A 19,353-nucleotide genomic window follows, 5' to 3' on the forward strand; every position below is an offset into this window, starting at 1 on the left:
GCCACTGGAGGGCTCATCAGGGACATGAAGGGCTCACTCCGCTGCATGCAGAAGATAGCTTTTGTAAGAGAGAGTAGAACGAGGAGCTCAGACAAGAGGCATCCACAGTTATTCCGAAATGGAGGTGGATATGAGTGAGCAGAGGAGACAGAGATGAAGATGGAGAAAAGTGAGAGGATTCAGACATATTTTGGGAAGCAGAACCACCAGGCCTTGCCGATGCATGGGACATTTGTTTCCTAATGTTTGCATCTTTCTTTACCTAGCCACTGCCCCCACCCCAGTCCAACCACGAAGAGCCTAGCAGAAGCAGAAACCACAAAACAGCAAAGCGTGAGTACCAGGGCTGCTCTCTCTTGCCCCCCAGCCCACCCACAGCAACTGCCGCCTTCTTTTAATTGATGTCGGTCTTTTTCCTTTCCAGTGCCGCCTCCTTCGATAGACAGAAGCACAAAACCTCCCCTGGATCGCTCATTAGCTCCGTTTGACAGAGAGCCCTTCACACTAGGTGGGTATGACTCACGTTCGATGCATAGAGATCACGGTCAACATTTCCAGAGTCCTTACTACATGCTTTTCACATGCACCATCTCAGTTACCGATGGCCACAATGCTATGAAGTAGAATCATCCACATTTTACAGATGAGGAAACAGAGGCACAAAGAGGTAACTTCCCAAGATCACTCACCTACCAAATGATGGGGGTAGACACCCAAACCCGGATCAGCCTGATTGTAGGGCTCCTGGGCTAGACCTGCTTCTCCACGTGACATGTGTGGTCTGTGTACACACACCTCATTGTCCTTCAGCCGAGACTCCACAGGGGGCTTTGTGGTGCAGAGGGACGGCCTGAGCTAAGAGACCAGAGGTCTGGGAGAGCTGGTGTGTGCTGCTTGTTGAACACAGGGGTATTACTTTCTCAGGGCTCAGTCTCCTAACTTGTAAGGCAGGTGTTCTATAAGGAGGAGATGCTTTAGAAAACACGAAGTCGCTGTTCAAATGTCAGGGTTGTTTTTTGTTGTACTTATGCAGTTGACCAAACATTGGGTATATTGCAGTCTTTTTACCCTACAATTTACAAAATTCTTAGATTGCAGCTACTTCCACATGGAGCTATTTTCAATTCAATTCTAAAACTTAGTTACCGTTTATTGAGCAACTACTATGGGGCAAGTACCTTACCTACTGCAAATATACCTACATTATCTCTAATTCTCATGCCAACCCAACAAGGAGATACATTATTATCTCTACTTCTCAGTTGATGAAACCGAGGCTCAAAAAAGTTGAATAATTTGCCTAAATTTGCATAAGTAGGTGCAGGGTTTGAACTTATGTCTTTCTGACTTCTAAGTGGCTGCTGTTTTCTACCACATAATGCTGCAGTTGAGGGCCCTGAGTTTTAACTTGCTGCGGACTAGGACAGTCGGGGGAAGGAACTCTGAAACTGAATAGAGGAGGAGCCCAGAGTCCCAGCCATACCCCAACCCTTCCTTGGCTATGCTCCGAGCAAGGCATTTCATCTTTTGTGGCCTCACTGCCTTGTCTGTGGGCAAAATGACTTTCAGTTCTTGGATTTGAGGCTGCTGCTTGCTGCTGTTTCCCCAAACTGCATCACAACTGCTCTGAGTCATGCAAAGCTGTGTTGGCTGTTTTGGTTTGGAAGAGTCAGCAGCAGAGCTGTGTAATTACGTGGAAATGAAGACAGATTTGACTTCAGATTGCAATCCCGCTCACTGCCGTGAGCCAAGGCATCAGAAAAGTAGAATATTGATGTCAAATCCCTCACAATCACCTCCTATCTTTTAAAAGATTCTTTCTTTACTATTTTTTTTTAAAAATGCTTAAAGACACCCTTTTCTGATAATTCCTGTTCTCTTGAATTACTCCCTTTTCTGTGAAGTTTTAGAAGAATTAACGTCTTCTGACAATGCTTAGACTCAACATGAGACTCCTAACGTGCCCAGAGAATATATACAAAAATGAGCAGATATTTTTTTAAAAAGTGTATTCAGGCTGGAGGATATAAATCTGAGTTTTCTGGGTGTCCCTCCAAAGTAAGGGTTCTACCCCAAACTAAAGTTTTATAAATAATAAACAAGTTTATGCCATCAAAACTCTCTTCCACTAGCCAATGAGTTCTTTGCAGCCGGGCAGTATTCTTAGGACAATCGTGGGCCTGGCATGTATTTGGTCCTTAGAGAATAAATCATGTTGTGAAAATGCAACTCCAGGCAGATTGTCTCGCCATTCCCCTTAGGGCGTTAACTGTGCCTGGATGTGGGAGGGAGGGAAAGAAAGGAAGGTAACTGATAACTGTCAGCCCACACGGATCATGTCAAAGTCAAGATAAAAATGCAGAGATGCATCTCTAAATGTAACGTTTTATTTGGGAGGAAAGAATTGCAATTCAGGGCATACACGCAGACCTTGTGGTCTTTGGTATTTCCAAAGAACAAAGAGAAGGTTGGAGGTTGTATAAAAAAGAGGAATGTTAACTGTTACTGTTTGAGGAAGCTCATTGGCATTAGCAAGCTCCCGAGGAGCCGGCAAGTTTGAGTGGGGAGCAATGGCAGTGGGTAAAATGAGCCTTAGAGTTGCGGCAGGTCATTTCCACAGCTGTTAGATAAAACTAGTTTGAGGTTACAGCAGGCAATTTCAGCAGCCAGACTTGCAGAGAATTACATTTCTGGAGCAATATTAGGATTCTGGGTGCTTTCCTCCCCTGGCTTCTTGACTCTGTTTTAGCTGGGCATGGCAAGAATGATCCAATTCGTATAATCAGATTTCTCCACCTTGTGCCTGACCCTGCATATAAATTGTCAACTGATTCTTACAACAAGCCTATAGGGTTTTAGCCTATAACCTCATTGTGGAGATGATGAAATTGAGACTCAAAAACCTTAAATAACTTGTTCAAGGTCATATAGGATTTGCTTCTAGACCCGGTTGAATCCCGTTAGTAATACTTTTATCACATTGACGACAAAGGACATACCTATTCTAGGGGACTTTAAGTAGAATACAAATCAAATTGCTTAACAAATAACTTTGCAATGCAGAATTCTCAGGTACATCTGGCGTTTCTTCAGGGAGCCAGAATATCACATATCATCTGTTCTAAAAGAAAAGTAAAACAAACAAATAAAAACCAAACAAAAAAAAATGATTTGCAGCACTCAGAAAGAATCTCCTGAAACCCTCTTCCCCAAGTTAAAAATGTTTTTCAGAAACTAAGTGGAGCGCTTTAATATCAAGTGCTCCACAGGACTGGAGAAAAATTAACCCCTTCATGGCAAATGGGTTTCTTTCTTTTTTTTTTTTTTTTGAGACAGAGTCTCGCTCTTTTGCCCTGACTAGAGTGCCATGGCGTCAGCCTAGCTCACAGCAACCTCAAACTCCTGGGCTTAAGCAATCCTACTGTCTCAGCCTCCCGAGCAGCTGGGACTACAGGCATGTGCCACCATGCCTGGCTAATATTTTCTAATATTCTTAGTTGTCTAGATACTTTCTATTTTTTAGTAGACACGGGGTCTTGCTCTTGCTCAGGCTGGTCTCGAACTCCTGACCTCGAGGGATCCTCCTGCCTCGGCCTCTCAGAGTGCTAGGATTACAGGCTGAGCCACTGTGCCCGGCCCAAATGGGTTTATTTTTGATTTGAAAATAAAACTTAGGCTGTGCAAAAAAAACATTTTGGCCAATGAAAGAGGCATAAAATCCCAAGAAGACGTTCGTCCTTTTGCTCATCAGTTATCTAAAGTAAAATGTTGAAAACAAAAGCACAGAGTCCACAGCACTGTTTGTGTGTTCACAAAGCTGTGTGACCGTGGGCAAGACACTTGATTTCTCTGAGCCTGGAAAATTAGGTACTTTGTAAGGGACCTTTCCAGATCTGAAGTCTGGAACAGCAGCCCCCGTAAGAGCTCAGACTCAGAATTTCCTCAAACTATGTTTTTAAACCTCATGCTTATAAAGTCCTGTATTCAAGTCCTGTCTGCTGTCATTTACAGGAAAGAAACCAGCGTTTTCTGACAAGGTAAGCTGTTTCTTTCCTCTTTTGTTTTTGTTTGTTTTGCATTTTGTCCTTACTCGTTGAAAAGTGCTTGGACACTCATACGTCTCCCCTCTGCCTTGCAGCCCTCCGTCCCAGCGGGAAGGTAAGACGCCCTGTTGCATCTACATGAGGGTACATGGATATCCCACAAACCTCTGCCTTGGCAGAGTTGTTTCTCACACTTCCTTTCTCTGAACTCTGCAGGCCTCTCGGAGAGCCTTTATCCAAGATACAAAAGCCTCCTTTGCCACCAACCACGGAAAGACACGAAAGAAGTAGCCCCCTGCCAGGGAAGAAGCCACCTGTGCCAAAGTAACTGTCTTGTGTTGCTAGAGCTTGTCATTCCAACAGAGTGGATGACACAGACAGCCTGCCTAGTGTTAGCTCCACAGCAGGAACCAAGACTCTGGGCGCTCCTAGGTGGGGTGGGGATCCTTTTCTTGCTGTGCCTTGAGGAATGTTTAGGCTTCTCGGGTTGGACATAAAGTGCCAGGGTCTTTGAAGAAAATGCAAGGTAGCTGAGAAATGAGTAGGGAGATGTTTAATCAGGAGTATGAGATGGCTGCTATTTGTGGAGACCTTGCCTACAAGCAGTCGAATTTCTAACTGAGTTTTCCTACCTTGTTACAGCAAAGCCTTCACGGTGCATAGGAACTGCACTTACCACTTGATTTTTCAGTGCAGGTAGCAGAAAGAAAAAAACTGGGGAAGGTTTTTAGGTCACTGTGAGTGTCTTCCTTACTGTTCAACCACATTTTATAATTGCAGGAGACTTAGGCTGCTCTACTATTTCTTAACTTTGCTATGAAGTCATTCGGGGCCTTTGTACCAAATGGCATGAGTGTATCTGGTGTCAGGCCAACCCTGCTACTTACTCAGGATATAACCAAGGCTCTGTTAATCTCATTTGTGAAATCAGGATTCGTACCTATCACCCTTCCATAGCTGCTGTGAGGATTAAATCAAGGCCAGGACTGGAGTGTGCCAAAAAAAACCCCTTAGTACTGGAGTTTGATAACATTTTAGTGTCATATTTTTAAACAATCAAAATGAATGCAAAAAAACACAGTGAACAAAATATCAAAATTTTAAACAAATGCAGGATGAGATGATGCCGTGGGGAGCATCTGACACCCAGGAGGTGCTCAACAAATTGCCTTTCTCTTCCCCTTCTCCCGGAAGAGACCGTGCTAAGGGGTGCAGTGCAGATGCCTGCCACAGCTCTAAGGCAGCTGTCGCCAAATCTGTTTGGCCAGCTCGTTCATCTGGGCCAACTACACTGAGCCCCCTCTGGAAAAGTCCCAAAGAAGTAGCATTTTCCAACCGTCTTCTCTTTACACCAAGGGTGGGCCCTGAGACGGCTGTTTTAAAACATCAGTAAAGGAGAATATGAACCAAAATGCTTTCATTTGCTTGGAGAAACAACAGCTCAGTGAAATTTAATAGCTACCAAGGAGTTAGTTTGCTGACTAAACCTTTATATATATATATATATATAATTATTTGCTGCAGTAGCTACCCAGAAAAAAGGTTTGCCTAGCTCAGCTTGCAACGATGACAGCACATTGAGTAACCAGATCTCCCCTCCACCCCGCTCCCCTGCCTTTCTGCTGGGATGCGTCGCTTCCCATCTTCCCACGCCTCAGTGGGCTTGATTTCTCATTATTCGATTAAGTGAAACTATATTGTGAGGCTGGCTCTTTGGAACTCTTTGTGCTCAGTTCATTTTTTTTTTTTTTTTTGCCCTAATTCATTTCAGGCATGGATGGGGACAAGACAGAAGAGAGAATGTAAGTACAAAATATCATTTTGTGAGTGCTTGGCATGGGGGAAACCAGAGTGGGCTCCGTGGAGGCTGGGACTCCATCTGTCTCGGCCTTCACTGAAGCCCAGCCGGAGAGGGTTCTGCACGCAGGAGGCTCTTGAGTACGGGGGCCTCCACCTCTGGGGCCTGGGTCTTTCTCAGACTGTCATGCTGTGCTGCTTAGCTCCTGCCCCTGTGGGAGCACCCGGGGGGCTGGGTTAGCTGCAGCCCCATCCCGTGGTGTAATTAGCAAGGTGAGGGTGGGAAGAAGAAGAGAGCATACCGTGAGGGATGGCCAGGAGTCTGGGCCACGCTGAGGTTTCCAAGGCCTCTGTTTCCCCTTTCAGTACCTCCACAATCTGAAAAAGAGGGGAAATAGCATTTACTGATTGCTTACCATGTGCTCACTGCTATGCTAGCTGCTTCAGGGTGACCAGCTATCCCTGTTTGCCCAAGTGCTCCCAGTATTAGCACTGAAAGTCCCACATCCCGGGAACTCCCTCAGTGTCAGCCAAACCAGGATGATTGTCACCACTAGCTTTACATATGCTTTGTGTTTAGTGCCCCTGGAAGGGATCATCCTTTCCCTTTTACTGAGAAGAAATTGAGGCTCAGAAAGAGATATTCATGGCAAGTTGCACAGCCAATACCTAGTCAGCATCTGAATCCTGCCTGTCTGCCTTTTTCTACGCCATAAGCCCTCTGAAGGCCATCAGACCCCTGCCCTTGTTCCAGCGCTCAGCCCACGAACGCCTGCTGTTTGCACAGCTCTGTGCAGAATGCTGTGCTTGTTCAAGTGAAGTGCTGAGCTATGGAGACAGGCATGTTCACATCACACATGTTAAAGAGCATACAATCGTGGAATGCTCTGTAGAGGCTAAGGAAAGAAGGTGGTCCATTTGGGTCAATGAGCCAGTGGTGACTTCTTAGAGGAGGTGAGCTTCATTATGGTCATAGAATGATGGAGAGGACGCAAAATAGAGTCACCCTAGAAGAAAGCCCAGGTGCATTCCAGCCTCAGGACTGTCCTGAGCAGGCGGGTGGCAATGCCCATGAAGCCTGCGGTGACAGTGAGGACAGTGGCTTAGCTACAGAGATACAGGGACAAAGTGGAGATAAGGTTGGACAGTGAAGGTAACATCACACTCCAGGTTCCCAGTCTCTGGAAGGATTATTGACATTCATGGGAATCTGGGTGTTGTATAGTCTCAAACCAGAGGAGACGTGGTTGCAACAGTGTTGAAGAACAATTTCATTGTTTTGTGCAGATGTGTGTTTATGTACACAGCCCTTTGCTGGGACTCCCAGTTGGCCAATGGGCATGAATAACTCTGGCTGTGATCCCTCTTGCCTTCTCTCAGTGTGTGCTGAGATTAATGATAGCAAACTATTATTAAAGAGCATTTAACCTATGCTGGGCACACGTAGTAACTAATTTAATCCTTGTAACAACACTTTGAGGAAGCTGCTATTTCCTACCACAGGTCTGGCCTAACAGAACAGGTGCAAGCTGGCCCTTTTGGTCTACTAGCCAATGGCAAAATCACTTGTCTCCTTGACCCTCATCCTTACCTGCGGAGAAGAGAAAATAGCCCTTCCCTTGTCTATTTCACAAGGTTACCTGGAAGATAAAAATGGCGAGGGCTGTGGGTGCACCTTGTAAGCCACACTGGACATAAGTAAGGCCGTACTGCTGTTAAGAAGAGTGGCCTTGGCAAGGGAGAGACAAAAAGGAGGCTGAGCTTTGGGTCAGACATATTCGAGAGCAGCCCAGTTCTGCAGCCTTTGGCAAGCAGCTGGAATCCTTCCTGAGGGTCATGTTTCCATTTGCAAAATGAGGATGTGAAATTCCTGAAGGGTTGCTAGGGGAACCGAATGCAATCTTGTGTATGGATGTTTTGGGGCACATCATAGATATTGCTAATATTATTATATCTTTGGACCTTTGTAGGCACCTCTGAATCTATTTCATGCTTAGTACATGAGGGGAGTCTCAAATCGGAATGTCCTTAGATGATTGTTTGTATTAAGAAATCATAAACCACTTAGCAAGTTCTACTATTCTCCACAATATATTTATTTTAAAGAGGCATAACTGTCAATGAAAGAAACAGAGACATTTATTTGACTGAGAAATGCAGTTTTCTTTTAGAAATTGTATTTTGATAATATATTAATATTTCTTTTTTTCTTCCCCTGCCCAGGATGAAGATGATGGTATGTTTAGAAATGGTTTTTTGTAACTTATAACTCATTCTTTCATTTATCTGTTCAGGCATTCAACTGGGATTGTTGAGTACAGGAATGCCGTAGAATCAATTATAACTGTTAAATTAGTATTAAGTAGACTTATGTCAATTGGTATACTGCACAACTATAATGAAATGGAATTATTTGTTTGGATTACCAAAGAGAACTGTTAAGTTCATGTGTAGCAATTCAGATTACTGAATGGTACAGCAAAATTAAAAATTGTATGCATGGTTTGATAGAAAAATCTCTAATATTTATGCCCTCTAACAAATGTGGATAAAGAATCGGTAACTGCAGATAAATGACATGGCATAAAATTTTGACTTTCATAAAGCAAGATAAAAAAACTTGTGAATAATTTTTGAGATTCATTATGCTTCCAGTCGACAATTTTCTGCCAAGTTAGCATTTCAAAAATGAAAAAATAAGTGTGTATTATAGCAAATGATATAGAATGGCAGCACTTTAAAAACGCATTCTAAGGCAGTAGGTCATCTAGAAAAACCTTGAGGGATAGGGATCCATCTCACCACTCCCTAATTACATCTAATTGTTTAGACTTTTGTGTCTGCCTTTATACTAGCTGTTTCTAACTGGATAATTGTTTAGACAGTCATCCACTTAGAATGGGATGCTGGGAGCAGTTCTGGAATGTTCTTTAGAGACACGTGGTTCCTGACAGTCTCCTTAATGTTTTTCCACTTCTGCACAGTGCATCAAAGGCCTCTGCCCCAGCCAGCACTACTTCCTATGAGCTCCAACACTTTTCCTTCAAGATCTACCAAGCCGGGCGCCAAGCACTCTCTCCCATCCTCTCACATGCCTGGAGCTTTCTCAGAAAGGTTTGTGGCTCCATCATTAAATTGTAGCTTAACATAACATCTGCGCCCCGCTGACACTGAGGTAATGCCAGGTAGGTTGAGGAAGAAAGAAATGAGCTGGTACGTAGTGGGTCTGAACTTTAGATCTTAAGAAACAAAACCAAGCTGAGCATTAAGAATGATGTGTTAAGTCACCACTGTCCTTGAGTTCCTGCTTGGCGTAAGAGGGGGGCAGAATTGACTTTCCCCTTGATCACTCCAGATAGAATGGACCCCTTGGCAGAAAATGGAGGATGCTTTCACTTTGTGAGTTTGATCAAACACACAACAATCATTAACTTATTTAAGTACCTGGAGTTCATTCTGCAATTTGGTTGGGAAGACTGAGAAAGTCTTGGCAGATGCTAAGAATCGATTGCAGACTCTGTCCCTAGCAGGTCAGCTTTCCCAACAGCACAGCGTTTCTCAGGACTCGTGATAAGGCTGTGCAGAGGCAGAGGCAGAGGCACGAACAGGAGAAAGACCCAGGTCATTGTCCCCAAACCAGCCAAGGGGCCTCCTCTTGGTGTCCCCCAAGGCCTTAATATTCAAAGGGAAGAGCCCAACTCCCTCCCCTGCTGGCCTTCAGTAAGATGCACACACCCCGACAGCTGCGGAGAAGGACTCTGCTTCCTTTTCCCTGGGTGCTTCTTGCCCTGTTTGCTGTGGCTCTTCTCGTTCTTCCTGCTGGTTTCCTCTTGGGCCGTGCCTGCTGCTTCTCACGCTGCTGCTCCCCTCCACACTGCGCCCGACCCCCTCCGTCCTCACAGAGTACCTCTCAGGCGAGGTTGCTGTGCAGAGCAGACGTTTCCCATTTGGACTGATGGGTGGGCGTCACTGCTCAGCATGCTGGGGTCCCCTCCCACCCCACGGCCCAGCCCAGCCCTGCGAGTGCTGTGGCTCTCTGGCACAGCATCATCTAGCACTCTCTTGTCACCACCCTACCTCTCCTGGCAGCCCTTTAGGCCCTGGAGTCACTGTCCCCAAAGACATGCCCGTGAACACATCCTCCTACCAAAGAGAAGTGCCCTTCCCAGAGGACTTCTGCCATTCTCTGAACTAAAAGACCTCAAACTGCCACTAGTTTTTTAAAGTAACTTTTAAATGCCCTTTACACAGTTTAATTTTGCTGCTGCTCTTGTTGTTTTGGCTCATGAAGCTCGTTAGACTTGGGGATGGTCCGTCAAGGGAGAACAGTGAAATGAATCCGGTCAGTTCCTTCCCTCTGCCCAGCCCCCCTGGTTTTGAGGGGAGCAGGGGCGGGAAGCAATGACAAGGCAGGAAGCATCTACGGTCTGGCTGCCCTGACCCAGCTCCTCATCCAACTAAAATCCATGTTTTCCTGTCTCCGCAGCAACAGCAGTTTTCCGCAGAGCGCCTCTCTCCCGCCGTACTTCTCTCAAGGTTTGTACTCGGGCCTTTGGTGACCCGCTCCAGCCACCGCGCCTTTGTGACTGGATTCCCAGCCTGTCCCAAACAAAGCCTTTTGCAGAGGTTTTGTTGTTTCCCAAAAGCATCCGACTTCCTCGTTCAACACTTAATTCAGTGTCTGCAGTGTTCCAAGGGCTGTTGGAATGACAGGATATGACAGAAAACACCACACGCACACATATATACATGCACACGCATACACACAGAGACACATACACACGTGCACACAGACACATACACACATACGCAGACACACAGATGTACACACACATACACACAGACACATACATACACACAGGCACATACATACACATACACACACATACATTCACACACATACAGACACACACACAGGCACATACATACAGACGTAGACACATACATACACACATACACACAGGCACATACGTACACACACATACACATTCACACACACACTTCGCCACCCTCACCTTCCCACGTAGGGCTCTTCCTCCCTGCTGTGTCCATACAGAGCCGAATTAGTGCTTGGCTTTCTCTGTAATGTTGGATTTCCCGATGCATCTGCCGTAGGCTGTGAGTTGGGGAACATGTTCAAAATACAGATTAAGAGAACTCATCCTCCCAGATTCTGATTCAGTAAGTCTGGAGTGAGGCCTAGGGACTTGTATATTAATACTACCACCTCTGGATGTCCATGGTAAGCATTTGCCTAGCGTGTTCTCCAACTTTAATGTTCATACAAATTACCTGGGAATCATGTTCAAATGCAGATTCTACTTTGGTAGGTTTGGAGTGAAACCAGAGATTCTGCATTTCTAACATTTTCCTGCATGATGCTGATACTACTGGTTCATGGACCACTTCAAGTAGCAGCAGAAGCCTACAGGGCAGGACTCACTTGTGTTTTTTATCTTTGAAGACTTGCCTACTCAGGAGGGAGGCTTAGGTGGGAGGACCATTTGAGCCCAGGAGTTCAAGGCTACAGTGAGCTATGATCGTGCCTGTGAATAGCCACTGCACTCCAGCCTGGGTGACATAGTGAGCTTTATCCCAAAAACAAAACAAAACAAAACAAAACAAAAACTTTCAAGTGACTGGCACATAGTAGGCACTTTTAAAATGCTTGTTGCATGACTGAATGTCAAATGACTATGAAAAGTTACCTAACTCCAGTAAGTAGATTTTTACTATGCCAGGAAACTGGCCTAATGTTGCCAGATTTTTCAGTTTTTTTAAAGAACAGTTGAGAACATAGCCTTTAATGTGGAATTACCCAATTTTTAAATGTTGACTTAAATTTTTTTAAAAATATGCTGTGAGGAGCAAACAAAACCCTTTTTTTTTGCAATCATGATCCCTGTGCAAGACAGCATTTTGTGTTTTAAATAGAAAACTACACTAGTATGTTTGGATTATACTTGAGAATAAACATTTTTTCAGGAGCACATCTGTTGTATTCAGTTGGATGTGTCATTCCCCAGACAGGTGACATCCCACTGCCAACCCCACTGGTACCCACTAAGTTCTCAGTGTTTGCTAAGCATTTGAGGTGGTTGTGTCCATATTCACCAAATGGTTTTCAGTTTCTCAGCCCCTTCAATTTTCCACCAACCCCCAAACTCGCTGTGTTTTGCAAACCCACATTTGTGTAACCTGCCTGGCCCCTGCAGGCGTCTGAGTTCCAGACGGTTCACTTTACAGCAATAGCTCCCAAGGCAAATTCCACACAGCTCCAGTTTTATGAGTTGGTAATAGGGATTATTAACACAAATAGCTAATTATTTTTTGGAATACCACCTTAATCCAAGTTGATCCCTGTCCCCTAAGACTGCCAGGACACCTGGTCCTCAGTCTTCTCCACTGGCTGCTCCGATGTCAGGAAGGTACAGGTTGTGTTGTGCATTGTCCAAAAACCTGTCATAATGCCCTTGAGGTTCTAGATATTGAGAGTGGTGGGTGACTGTAATAAAAAGTGTATATGCTTGTCTGTTGTGAATTATGCGTTTTGAAAGTGTGTGACGCTTGCCTGTGGGTGCAGAAGCAGAAAGAGAATACTTCCTCAACTTGAAAACCGCCATGCAACAGGCCTTGGTTCTTTTACTCTCCTAGCTTGTTAGATTTTATTCATTCAACAGGATTATAGAAGTGTAAAAGTGTTGGACTGCAAAAGCAGGGGCGGGGAAGGTCTGTTTAGGCAAGGGGAACCCGGAGAAGGGAGGCATAGGCAGCTCAGAGCCAGCCTTCCCTGCTTATTTAGAAACAGGGAAGGCCATCTTCAATAATCCTGGTGACAGCGCTCAGGAGACTTCAGCCCTTCCCAGGCCACTCTCCTCCCTCAGTGGGTAACAGTGGAGATGCAGTGACAATCCTGGTGCAGAACCACCTGAGGTGCTTGTTAACATGCAGGTTCCTGAGCCTTAGGTGATTTAAAGGCCCCCAGTGATTCTTACTGATGCACAACAACGTTTGGGAACCACAGGTTCAAGTCTCGGCTTTGCCACTAATAGCATGTGATTTGCTGAGACTCTGAGCCTCCAAGCCTCCATTTACTCATATGCAAAATGAAGACCATACCCACCTTGTAGTGCTGCTATGAGAAGCAAAGGTAATAGAAACAAAGTGCCTTACTCACGACAGAGTAGTGCGGAGTAAATATTTGTTGAATGTACAAATGATGGATGAATAATTAAAATAACATTTAACTAAAAGAACTTTTCAGTTTTTAACAGCTGTCTGGCACATAGAAAACAGCCTTGGCAATGACAAGTCAACACAGTCAAACCTTTCCCAAGATGAGAAAATGTTCTCATAAAGTGTCAGGGAACCGTAAACAAGAAAAAAGAATTTTAGAGAGGATGAGGTGCAAGCGCTGGGTAATTTATAGGGGCCCAGTGAAGACTTCTTGGTTGGTCAGATAATCTGTAGCGCCTTCTGTGAGAGTTGAGCAGTTTTTCCTCTTGAGAACAGCAGGTAGCAAACTTTGATTTTAAAAGCTAACAGTATTCTCAATGTAATTTCATCTTGTCGGGGGTCCCTTACGTTTCTTTTTGGAAAAACATTAAGAACATAATTATCTTTATTACCAAATTGTCACTACAGCATTGGGATCCACTCTGGGTGTGCTGATGTTACAGGAGTCTATGAAAGATCTGTCTCTTGAATATTCTTTTTGATGTTCACATTCATTAAAACAAATGTGGATTTTTCATAAATGGATCTAGTCACTTTACATCATGTAACATGCACATCTAGGAAATCACTCAATGCTAAGGTTGTGCTCTCCGGGTGTTACTGGCATGATTACAGAACAATGCCTGAGCAGCCCATAGTTTTGAACAGGTGAAAATTATTTTCAGAGCTCTGGTTGCTTGAAATGTTAATTATTGGAACAACTTCAAGGGCATTTTGAGGGGACAGTGGGTTTTGACAGAAGTAAACAATAGCTTACAGCAAGTTAACTTTCCAAATGCTATACTTTTGAAGGCTCCAGCAACAGACCACCTCTCAGAGCTGAAGGCAGAAACTTTCCCTTGCCAGTTCCCAACAAACCTCGGCCCCCATCCCCTGCGGAAGAAGAGGTAATAGAGCATATGTTTTTATTTTTGTTTTTCCTCGGTAAATGAATCATCAGAAACTCCCATTGAATAGTCTTTTGTACTTGTATCTTCTATTAGTTTTAGTTTATTTGAAAACATAAATCAAAGGAGAGAATCCGAATGAAAATTATGTTCTTTCTCCTTGGTGTTCTTTCAGACTCTTCCAATGGCAAATGTGTATTTTCTATTAAACAACGAGAAAAATAATCCTATTTTTTGTTCCCTAGCTTATGACCTTGATTAGTCATGCAATTGCTCGTTAACCCAGTTTTTTCATTAAGCATGTTATACTAGACTGAAGAAATTATTATATCTGTATGTTTCTTGATTAGAGGTTCCATTATATAAGGAATGCTTATGCACGGCTACCTTTGCAACCAGTGTCGTGATAAAAAGCAGTGCACGCAAAATATCTTCTTTGTAGCCCCACCTAAATGATTCCATATACAAATTAAGAAAACAAATGCTTCAAACCTCATGGAACTGAAGTGGTGATTTATGGAAATTATTACTCAGAGGCTTTTCTTTTAACTTACATATGTAACTGCAAAATTGATTCAGTTTATAAAAATTTACATTTTCAGAATTCATTAAACGAAGAGTGGTACGTTTCTTATATTACCCGACCAGAGGCAGAAGCTGCTCTTAGAAGGATAAACCAGGTATGGTGCTATAGTTTATTTTTAAATAGTTATAAATATTAACGGAGAATAAGAAGGGAACTGACTTGTATTGAGTACCGATTATGGGCTAGAAATTCTGCTAGGTGCTGTTGCCACTGTTACACCCAGGAGATCCGTTAGTGTCAGCTTCACAACTACCTCCACCCATAGCTGATTCCTAGGACTTTGGCTGGCAGAAAAATCTAAATTAGGCAGTCATTTGATTGGCAGAATCTTAGGAGATTTTTTTTAGCAAAAGGAGTCCATCTTATTATAGGAATCATATAGCATTAGAAGGAGACCCTCCCCTAAATTTCCAACATCTAACCATTTAGTTCCATTTTCTCTTTACACACAATTGCCATCCACATCGATGCAAAAGGACCAATATTGAAAGAGACAGCAGCAATGTTTTGCCCTTTCCCCTAGACGTTTCTAGCTAGTCCTTTAATATAATAAGGTCTTAAACAGATTTCCTGTGGCCCAGTGCCGAACCTTAATCTTAAATCTATTTATCAGAGATGGGAAAGGAAAGATTCTTCATCTTTCACATCGAAAGTCTACAGCAGTAGTTCTCAACCTAAGCTGCACATCTAGATCATCTGGGAGCTTTTTAAAAATCCTGATTCTTGGGTGTCTCCTGCAGATTCTGACTTAATTAGTTTGGGCTGCTGTGTGGGCTCTAAGAGGCTTCAAAAGTTGATTCTGATTTGAAGCCAAGACTGTGAGTCACTGGTCCAGAAGTATGTTTGTTTAACAGAGATGATCTGACTGGCTCAATTAACTTGGAGTAAAAAGACACGAAGGAAAGCTGTTATTGCAAATTGATGGCTATTTAAAGCCATCCAGATTCAGTACAAAGAGAAGGGACTAGTTTAAAGGAGTCCTTACTAATTAATTCTATTTTAACATCAGGTCTTTATAATAGTAATATTATGTAGCAATACTTTATTGAATGGAAATTTAAAGTACAAGATGAATCACAACACTAGTAAATATCAGAAAAAAGGATGATAAGAACACAGACAGCTGCATTCAATTTTGTTCAGGTGTCTGATGAATGAAACACTGTATCTAGAGATCATGAGGTTTTATAAGGGGTGCATTTCATAGGTATTTGGGTGTTTTCTGACTTCAGATGTCAAAAAGAAAGGTTAGGGAGTTAACTCACAGGAACAGGAAGATATATCTTGAGTTAGCCAATGAAGTATTTCTCCTGGCCTTTTATCTACTCAACCACCTGTTATTTGTTTTTTTACTGAAAAAAAGATTCCTTGTTTTATCAAGAGACTTCAAAAAGGTTGACTTGGAAATTTCTCCAATATAATCTCTGCTGCTTCTCTCTTGATAACCAAAAAATTCATGACACATGGGATCTGTTGCTGTTTGGGAAACTGAGTATTTGTTGACTGACAGGTTTGCAGTCAAGGAATTGCAAACTGCAGCTGACAGGTTTTACGGATCCCTAGAGGGTTGTCTACTGCACTTACAGGCAACAAAAATAGTGACTTTTACTGCTCCCATAATAACAAGTATTTATCCTTTTAGGATGGCACTTTTCTGGTTAGAGACAGCTCTAAAAAGACAATAACCAATCCGTATGTCCTTATGGTGTTGTACAAAGATAAAGTTTACAACATCCAGATCCGTTACCAGGAGGAAAGTCAAGTTTACTTGTTGGGAACTGGGCTCCGAGGGAAAGAGGTAAGGATTTCAAGTTTCAACCTTTCCCCAAATTCTCTTATGTTTCTCTGCGTATCTTCGTGGGGCCACACTGTAACATTCTTCGGGAGTCCATACTGTATGGGAATGTTAGAGTTAAATCACATGAGTGAGGCCCTTCATTTATTGGAAGAGAAATAAAGCAAAATTGTTTACAGTGGCTACCTCTGACATAGGAGTCTTTTTGTATCTTTTATTCCAAATAATCTAAAATCACATGTATAACTTTTAAAATCAGGAAAAAAAATGTTAACATTTAAATTTTTTAAAAATCCAGATGGTGTCAAAGGCAAGTCCCTATTGTTTACTTCTGTGACATAATTTTAATGTAGATTGCAGTGTATTTATAAGGATGTATTTAAAATGGACGCCACTTGGGAAAGGGGAAAAACTAGAATATTTGCCATTGCTGATTATTTAGATACTTGGGTCATTTCTTACTAAAAATGGATGGTTGGCTCTGTGAAGGTGGCCAGATTGCCAAAGATAATTTTTTTCTGTTAGGCCAAGGTTTAGATTCTCATGCCAGTCACTTTTTGAGTGGTAATCAGAACAGAAGTAAAAGAAACCTTCAGGGCTGCTTTTTATAAAGGAAACTAACAACTAAAGTTAATGCCCCAAACATGCTTTTTAAGTTCAGAGTTCGAGGAGGAGGGCCAGCTGCATCCAACACCTCCAGAATGAGAAACAGCATACCCATACCTTGCACTTCACTCCAAATAGTTTTAAGTTATGATAATATTAGTGAGTAGAAAAAATGCATGATTTTGGTCAAATGTTTGAATCACTGGTTCACTGTGGATAGAGATGCATAGACCCTATAGAAGGAGAGGTGTTTGCCCTCCAAGATTTCTCTTGGTCTCGTGTGGAAACACACAAGTGCAAACCACTCATTGCAGCTGCCACGAAGGTAGACACCTGGCGGAAAGGAAGTGCATAATCCTGTTTGGGGTATTTAGGTGACTTCTGATACAAGTCTAGAAGGATGAACGGGGCTTTTCCCAGCCTGGCCATCAGGGCTAGGGTGATCAAGGCTATACGAACAAAGACTTGGCTGCTGAGCCCTTTTGAGCATGGAAGTGGCAATGGGGACACAGCAGAGAGATCATGAAGGAACCGTTGTGCCATGCTATAGATACCACCTCAACACTGTGAACGAAGTTTGGCCTCCTGATTCCTTATACCTCTTAACATTACTAATATTGGGAGTGAAGTAGGGATATAGAAACCAAAACCAAAGAGAGCAACCTCAAAGCAAGGGTATTGTAATTAAAATATTTAGGGTAAATGACCCTCTATATGAAGTTAAGAAAATGTATGTATCATATTACATATGTATATACACACAAAAATTTTTAATCTTTTGTCCATGTTTTTTGGATGTGAGGATTTTTTCCCCAAAGTTCTATAGCAGAAATAATTAAACTATTTGCCACATTTTACAGAATTTTCCACAATCATCGTAACTTGAAGAGGTAGGATATATTACACAGATTAAAAAAGTGAGGGTGAAATTCATGCTGTCCGTTCCAATGTTGCCTTATCTCTGTATTTTGACTCTTTCAGGACTTTTTGTCTGTGTCAGATATTATTGACTACTTCAGGAAAATGCCACTTCTGCTAATTGATGGGAAAAACCGAGGTTCCAGATACCAGTGCACATTAACGCATGCTGCAGGGTATCCATAGCAAGGCAGCCAAGCAAACGAGCCTTCCTCCTGCCTCTGTTGCCAACACGGATGATCAATCAACTTTGGTCAATGGACAAACACTCAGGACTGAATCAAGACCCTCACCATGAACACAAGGGTTTTGTCCTTTCCTTTAAAAGGTGTTTGCAATGAAGACTGTCAAATATCCCATAATTTATTTATTCTTCTTCAATGTTTGTAAAGTGCATGAGTAATAATGTTCACATTTGAAGTCTAGTAATGCACTGTAATAATTCATTTTTAAAAATGTGTATTTTTGAATACCCACTTCAAAGTACAGTAGTTTACACAGCTACAGAAATAATTTGGGGCAAGTTTAAAAACACTGAAACAGTGATAGTTATTGGTATCACGTAAAACTGATTTTTTTTTATAGCCAAACCTCTTGTCAGTCAGAGGCATCATTAGTTTTATAAATATAATTTAAAAGTTACTAAAATTCATTTTCTCATCAGCAATAATTTAAGAGGCTTCAAAGATATAATTTCATTCCTCCTCATTGGTGTTTCTTTTTTCTGGGGGAGGGGATTTTTATGTACCTTTTTATGAAAGATAAATGCATAACTTCTGGGATTAAAATTGTCTTTTGCTTTACTTTTGGGCTCCTAAGACAACTTTATTGACTTTATAATTTAGTCTATATTATTACATTTTTATATTAATGCAAATTTAAACTCCAATACCAAAAAGAAAATATTTTAAATGTAGAGATGACGCTGGGGTAAACCTTTCGCCTAGGTTTGCCCCAGGTTTAATTACTACACCTGAGTTTAACTGGCACTTCACATCCCACACCCTCTCCATCCCTTCCACCCTCCTCCCAACTCCGAAGCATTGTCCAGGGATGTACATTTTACAGAAGGCTTCCTGGGAAGATGAAGGAGCAATGCTTATACATAGAAAATTGTGATCAGACTTTCCTATTAGATACAGCTCTTCTCTCTCTTGTTATCCCTGACAGCTCTGTCATAAAGCCCCTTCTCCTCAACCTTCCCAAACAGGCTCTATGTAAGTCCCTCGAGGCAATTCAAATCTTTCCTTTAGTTTACAAATGTACTTAACAAAAAGCAGTAGGCCTTTAGTCAGATAAAAACCTAGTATTCAGCAAAACAATGGCAATCAGTTGTTCTTCAAGTTTTTCCCTTTGGGAGCTTGGTTATTATCGCACAACTTTTATTAACAACAAACATTTTTGGCTTCTCTGCTTAATCTACAAATTTTCTGAATAGAAAAGAATATCTTGCATCTTCATTTTCATGAGCTAATAAAAGGAGCA

At 42.4% G+C, this 19,353-nt stretch overlaps 1 protein-coding gene across 2 annotated transcripts in view; it reads left to right on the top strand.

The window, feature by feature from the left end:
- LCP2 (lymphocyte cytosolic protein 2) overlaps positions 1-18,671 on the top strand; it is a 48,598-nt gene extending 29,927 nt beyond the window's left edge. For both annotated transcript variants that reach the window (XM_045551200.1, XM_045551199.1), the window contains exons 10-22: positions 267-333; positions 425-508; positions 4,012-4,037; positions 4,139-4,158; positions 4,260-4,367; positions 5,815-5,845; positions 8,064-8,076; positions 8,825-8,954; positions 10,327-10,376; positions 13,869-13,963; positions 14,566-14,643; positions 16,192-16,347; positions 17,932-18,671. In XM_045551200.1, coding sequence (XP_045407156.1) covers positions 267-333; positions 425-508; positions 4,012-4,037; positions 4,139-4,158; positions 4,260-4,367; positions 5,815-5,845; positions 8,064-8,076; positions 8,825-8,954; positions 10,327-10,376; positions 13,869-13,963; positions 14,566-14,643; positions 16,192-16,347; positions 17,932-18,054 — 981 coding nt within the window. In that variant the 3' untranslated portion in view covers positions 18,055-18,671. The remainder of the gene's footprint in view (positions 1-266; positions 334-424; positions 509-4,011; positions 4,038-4,138; positions 4,159-4,259; positions 4,368-5,814; positions 5,846-8,063; positions 8,077-8,824; positions 8,955-10,326; positions 10,377-13,868; positions 13,964-14,565; positions 14,644-16,191; positions 16,348-17,931) is intronic.
- The last annotated feature ends 682 nt before the right edge of the window (positions 18,672-19,353 follow it).

Source organism: Lemur catta, chromosome 5, assembly GCF_020740605.2.
Source record: "Lemur catta isolate mLemCat1 chromosome 5, mLemCat1.pri, whole genome shotgun sequence".
Lineage (NCBI taxonomy): Eukaryota > Metazoa > Chordata > Mammalia > Primates > Lemuridae > Lemur > Lemur catta.